General features: G+C 47.5%; 1 protein-coding gene across 4 annotated transcripts in view; it reads left to right on the top strand.

Moving 5' to 3' along the window:
* The first annotated feature begins 2265 nt into the window (after positions 1-2265).
* The window catches only part of Arhgap28 (Rho GTPase activating protein 28), a 113706-nt gene continuing 109661 nt past the window's right edge, over positions 2266-6310 (top strand). Inside the window, exon 1 of one of the 4 annotated variants that reach the window (XM_013516662.1) lies at positions 2266-2449. Coding sequence is in view for 3 of the 4 variants with exons in the window: in XM_013516601.1 (XP_013372055.1) it covers positions 2707-2867 (161 nt within the window). In the remaining variant the exon portion in view is untranslated. Of the gene's footprint in view, positions 2450-2486; positions 2868-6310 lie in introns of those variants that run through there. The other 3 variants (XM_013516601.1, XM_013516633.1, XM_013516584.1) reach the window with 3 other exon arrangements.

Genomic DNA, 6310 nt, shown 5'->3' with positions numbered 1-6310 from the left:
TCCACAACCCATCAGGCCCTACGTCCGAGGGTCAGATGCCCAGCGGAGGCGGGAAGCTAAGTGTAAGATGAGAAAGCCTGCCTGCTGAAAGCTGTTCTGAGATTCTTTACAGTCTAATTATTCAATTTAAAAATGCCTCCAGTGTTTGGGCAGCTGAGTAGGAGAGGTAGGAGGAGGGATGTGGGGAGTGTCCTTGTTCTAGGCTTTGAAACATTCTTATTAGTACATGTTTATATTTGCTGTAGTTGTGCTTATATTCCTTGTGGGGAGCCCAAAACTATGTTGTGTTGGACCTTTGCAGTCATCCTGTCTTCCGGCATACTGTTATTTTACATTAAACATCGGCTTTGGCTGGTGAGAACCATGGGGGAGCACACATTTTTGTTCTTGTTTGTGTAATGCTCTTAAAAAAATCAATGAGTCCACTGCTGCCCAGCAGGACTTCAAGGGCCATGAGAAGAGTTTCCATGTCTTACGGATTGGGGCTTGAAGGAGGATGTTAGGGATGCTCTAAACTAAGCTAAAATTTTTTCAGCAAGTTAAGTCACAGTAAATATTGTACTCAATAGTCATTTTGTAAAAATTTCTGTGTGCATTAACCACCTTAATAAGGTGTTTCAACAGAGTGATCCTATAGAGCATACGGTCCTGTTTCTTGTGGTTTAATATGGGTTTTTTTTTTTTGTCATTTTGAGACAGGGTCTCGCCATGCAGTTCAGGCTGGCCTTGAGCTCACTTTGTAGCCCTGGCTGGTCTCAAACTCGAAAGGATCCTTCTGCCTCAGCCTCTTGAGTGCTGGGATTATAGGCGTGGGGCACCACGCCCGGCTATTTGTTGTTTTTGAAATAGGGTCTCTGTGTAGTTCAGACTGTCCTTGAACCCACTATTAACCCAGGCTGCTGTGAGGCAAGCTCAAGGTGACCTTCCTGCCACAGCATCCCCAGGGCAAGGCTTACACCCCTCTGGCACCACACAAAGCTTGTTTCTCGGGTATTTAAGAACTCCGACTTGTCCTGAGTTTTTAAACACACTGCCTTTTTCCCAGGATATTTCTCTACTGAGAAACTCATATTCATTCACTAATCCAGTCAATGAATGAATAGCCCTTATCTAAAATGCTTGAAGCCAGAAGTGTTTCAGATTTAGAAAATTTTCAGATGTTTGGAGTATTTGTATAACTTTACCAGTGGAGCACTTCCAATCTGAAAGTCCAAGATCAGAAGTGGAGATTTCAGCAGAGCTTAAAAAGTTTCAAATCTTTGAATATTTCAGATTGTGAATTTTCAGGAAAAGATGCCCAATCAGTATGTGTCCTAGGGCTGCGGTCCACAGAATTTTGTAGAATTTTGTAGAAAATTTTAATTTTGTTGGAAATTATGCACTTGCCCGTTCTTTGGGACTGGAGATGGGAAATCTGCATGACAAGTGAGGTTGCTGCCCCGTGCGGTGACCACGCTGTGCCCCTGCGGAAGCTGAGGAGGTCAGAGAGTGCACAAGCAAAGAGATGTGTGCACTGTAATTTTTGTGTGTGCTGTGGACCTCACGTGTACCACCAGGCAAGCAGCCAACCACGGAGCTGCCCCCGTAGCCCTCATAATACGATTTGGGAGAGGAAATACATTAGCTCTGTTATCAAGTACAAGTGTTTGATGTGATGTGAACTTGATGTGACTTCGGTGAGGAGCCAGGCATCAGACCCAGAGCCTCCTGTGTGCCGAACATGAGATCTTCCCCCCGTCTGACCTTTGTACAGAGTGTGGGTCTTTTATACTCACCTCTGCAGTTCTCACAGAAGCTCCCTGTAAAGTGCATATTGTTAGTTCTGTAGATTCAGATGAAAAAACTGGAGGCACAGAGCAAAAGCATGAATCCCCAAAGTCTCCAAAATTGGTCACATGCAAATCCTTGCCCTGTGTTTCACTTGTGTACATGAGTGCTTATGAATCCTCTCCTGTCTGTGTTCATGCTGAAGGTCAGAAATTGAAACACTTACTAAATCACGACGGACCCAGTGTCTGCGCTTGACTTTAAAGCCCTTTCAGTAAAGCTCCCTATCCACTTAGCGGAGAAACCATAGGTGGGGAAACCGCTTGTGAGAACCGGCCTCGCACTCACGGCTTTCCTAGGTCTCGGCCTCTTGCAAGCTGAGAGGCTGTGCAGCCTTCCTTAGGAAAGGGATGGGAGCTGGAGCTGAGACACAAACAGGAAGCATTTGCCTGCAAGCACCACCTCTTTAAATATCCCTGTGCGGTGGGAATTCCTTCTGTCCTTTGTCTGTGGCCCTGCAGGGGTGGAGGTGGCCAGAGCTGTCCGGGAGGAGGCTGGGCAAGGGCAGCACTCAGCCTCCTGGGGAGGTGGGCGTTGGTGGCCAGGAGGGGACACCTTGGCAGAGGTGGTTGGAGCTGCTCCCTTAAGAATCCCCTCCTGGGCACTTTTAACCTGCTGAAAGGTAAGGCTCGGAGCTCTGCCTAGGTCAGTGACTTCTTTCTGCAGACTAGGTCTTTTATTTAGCAGAAGAAAGGGTGCAAATGGTTGTAAAAGCTCTTTTTAAACATCCCGTTTGAAGCTCTGTCCCGGGCTTGTGCCTCTGAATGTGTCCCTGTGCCGAGTCTTTCCTGCTTCAGCCTCCTACCCCCCACTGCACCTTACACCGGATGCTGAGCCTCCTAGAAGAATAGCCCAGAGGCCAGGGGCCGTGTGCAAAACATGAGGCTTCCGCGGAGAGCCTGCTTAATTTTCAGAGCACTGGCATCATGCGGCCCTGGTCAACAGCTCTTGAGCTGCCTTCATTTCTGTCCTGGGTCCTGTCCTTTGTGGGAGCTGTGGCAGAGAGGGAGAAGCCTGGGAGAGGGAATGCTGCTCTTCAGGTGGGATTCATTTCCTGTCGGTTAGATTTGACTCATCCGCTTCAGAGTGTTATGGATTCTTTTTACTTAAGTAGTATAATCTTTCTGTTTACCAAACTGTCTGTATTGGCCGCTTACTGTTTGTACATAGCTCTACTAGTGTATTTTGTAACCAAAGAGTAAAGTCTGCTTTGACTCCAAGTGTGTCTTGGTGAAATACTGCTTGTTTGTGTAGTGTTTGGCGGGTGGGAACGAGTTTTTCCCTTGTAGTTCCACCTGGGATTTCAGACAGTGTACACAAACCAAGAGGGCTGGGGCGGGATCTCTGCTTCCACCGTGCGTGTCTCACCTGCTCCCCGCTCTCCTCTGTGCACGTAAAGGTGCACGTGGATGATTATTACTGAACGGGTAGACTTTCGTTGAAGCTCCTAAGTAATAATGAACTTGCATTATACTTAGAATTTGTTTGAAAGCTTCCCACTCCATGGTTTCCTTTCTCATAGCCCTGAGTGTAGTCTCTGGTCCCCTCTCTGCCACCCTGCCCATCCTTGTCCATGTGACTATCCTCTGCCCACGCATTTTGCAAGGCCCTCTTTAAACTCCAAACCAGGGGATTAGCTGAATGTCGGAGGGCTAACCAGAAACAAGTTCAACCAGATAAGTCTTTTGTTTAGATTTAGAAATATAAACAAAGGGCTGTATTTTTATGATCTTAAAGGGGGGCATCAAACAGAGAACAGTAAACACTGAGCAGGCAGAACCATTTCCAGTGAAGACAGTGGACACCATATGGGAAGGGTCTGTCAGGCAAGGTCCTGCCTGAATACAAACTACCCTAGAAAGTGAACGAATCGGTTTCTCTGTGTAATAAGTAAAATGACAAAGTACTGCAAAGAAGGCGCCTCCTACTCCTGCTCAGCAAAGTGCAGGAATGTGTTTTAATGCCTGCTGCCAACCCAGAGGTGGTGTTTTGAATCAGCCCAGCTGACGCAAACACAGGCCCCGCTTGGACATTCTCCAAGCAGAGGGTGAATAGTTCACAGAAGGACAGTGTGGTTCCAGGGCTCTCTCCAAAGGCGTGACCAGTCCTGGATGGGACACGCAAGACGACACCTAGGATAATCCCCTGAGTACACATCTACACACAAAGAAGGAGAGATTGAGAAAGGGAGTTGTTTCTTAGGGACACAAAAGCCTGTGGAGCGTTGAAGGGTGAAGAGAAGCGGTGAGGAATGGAACTGCTGATTAGATGGCACAATGCTAGGTGACTTGAGTGACTGCTGAATGGCAGGTTTACAAACTCGGGAACTGAGCAGTCAGCAGGAAGTGGTCTCTGTAGCTATGAAGATCAGCATGAACAGGTGTCCACTTGATGAAATAAGCACAAAGATTTAAACTTTTCCTTTTTCTTATGAGTACACACAGTGAAACGGGGGCCAGGCAGGTAAGGACATTTCCTGCTGGGCTCCGGATCGTACCAGGGGAGACCTCCCAAGAGCCCAGCTTGGTGCTGTGTGAATATCACTCTTTGGGATGCGAACGCTCCATTGTTTTGCTTTGAAAGATCCCTGGAAAGCGTCATGTTTCAGTTATTGCTACACTGAAGTGGTATCTGACCGTCTGTATCTTCCACATTAGGCACCGGTGATGGAGATGCTTTGGCCCTGTGTTTTCTTCCTGCCCACAGTGCAGAGCTGCTTCCAAGCAGGGCTTCCATGGGCTGAGAAAGGAATGCAGGGGAATTGTAGAAGCCACCAGCCAGGGTCCTTTTCCAGAAGCCCCTTGCGCTGGCCTGAGCCTGCAGCTATGTGTCGACACCCTACAGCAACTCTGTGAATGTGTTGGCTGGGCTTAGTAAGCGTAAAAATGTAGGCAGAGCCATGAGTTCATGTTTAAAGATTCTTCTATAATCATGATTGCATGTTACACGTTGTCTTTCATGCTTCGGCAACTGTAAATTATTTGGTAGGTATGAATTTTATGAAGATATGGGGCTTATCATATGATCTACCTCTGGAAGCATCTTTTTAAAAAAAACACCCTAGAACAATCTTTTTTTCATTAGAGAACTTTATGGATGTCTTTACCAATATATGCTCTAATTCCTTCTAAACGGCTTTCCAATCCATGGGATAAGAGAAAGCAGAAATCAGTATTGGGAAACCTATCTTGGGTATTTTTGACAAGTGTCCTATTTCAAAGTCTTCCAGTTGCCCGAGGCATCAAGACATCTGTGGCTGGAGATGTGCAGGACTCTGTGGATGTGGTAGGAATGGTATCACAGAGGCGGGAGGAGGAGGAGTCTTCCAGACAGACAACTTGGCACAGGGGTTTCAGACGTGGGTCTAGGAAGTACTTGGATAGAGATGCAGGGGGAGGGGTAGAAGGAAGGGAAGAATCTAAGAAGCCTCTGGACTTCAGTCCATGATTCCTCAGAGCTGTTGTGCCTATTTTCCTTTTTGTTTGCTTGTTTTATGGTGCAGGAGGTGGAAGCCAGGGTGTCAGGCATAGTAAGTGCATGTTGTACCACGAGCTACATCTCTAGCTGTTGTATCCCTTTCACATTCTGGGCTTCTACATATATTTTATTATTTTAGAACTCCTAATTCACTGAAGTTTGAAAGCACTGAACAAGTGCAAGTCACTCACACACCACAGGCCGTCCCTGTGAGCTGCGCTCTTGGTCCCCGCTTCCTTACCTTCGGCAAGTCTCAGCCCCTGCTTTTCCAGGGAAGGCGCTCGCTTGGAGGTCAGTTCATGGGTATGAAGTTCCTCCAGGTACACATAGGAGGTGCTGCTGCACGTTCAGAGCCGCCAGTACCCAGGCACTTTACAGATGCAGTTTCATTAAATCCTCATGCAAACCCCATGCAGAAGGGTTGTCTATTGCTTGCAAGTGAGGAAACTGAGGCACAGGGAGGCGCCGTGTCTGGCCCGAGGTCATACAGTTTGGTGTCAGGGCAGGAAGGGAAACCAAGTTTGTGTGACTCTCAGCCCTTTCCCCCTACACAATGCTGAATGAATGGTGAATTTAACATGCCCTCTGTGTTTTTCAGTCTAGGGGTAGAAAACGTTTGTGTCTTTGCTGTTGTGGTGGAAGGAGCTGCAGGGCTTCGAACAAAGCAGGTGGGCAGTGTTCTTCCTGAGGGCCTCTTATTCAGTCTTCTTGCAGGGGTATGTGGAATGGGGCCCACGGCCTCAGGCATGAACTCTACCACTGAGCTGTACTCCTGGCCCCTAAGTTCATTGTAAATTCCATCTGTTCCTCTTCCCCACTAACAGAGACTGTCTTGGTTACTTTTCTCTCGTTGCTGAGACAAAATACCCAATGCCCAAAATGAAGGAAGGAAAGGTTTATTTAGCTCACAGTTTGTGGAGGTTTCAGTCCATACTTGGCTGGCTCTGAGGCAGAAGACAGCAAAGCAAGAAGAGCAAGGGGGAATGGCAGCCGAACAGCAAACAGC

Source organism: Chinchilla lanigera, unplaced genomic scaffold, assembly GCF_000276665.1.
Source record: "Chinchilla lanigera isolate Chin_1 unplaced genomic scaffold, ChiLan1.0 scaffold00001, whole genome shotgun sequence".
In the NCBI taxonomy this organism is placed as follows: domain Eukaryota; kingdom Metazoa; phylum Chordata; class Mammalia; order Rodentia; family Chinchillidae; genus Chinchilla; species Chinchilla lanigera.
The sequence above is the reverse complement of the archived record's forward strand: the minus strand, read 5'-3'. Positions and strand labels throughout refer to the sequence as shown.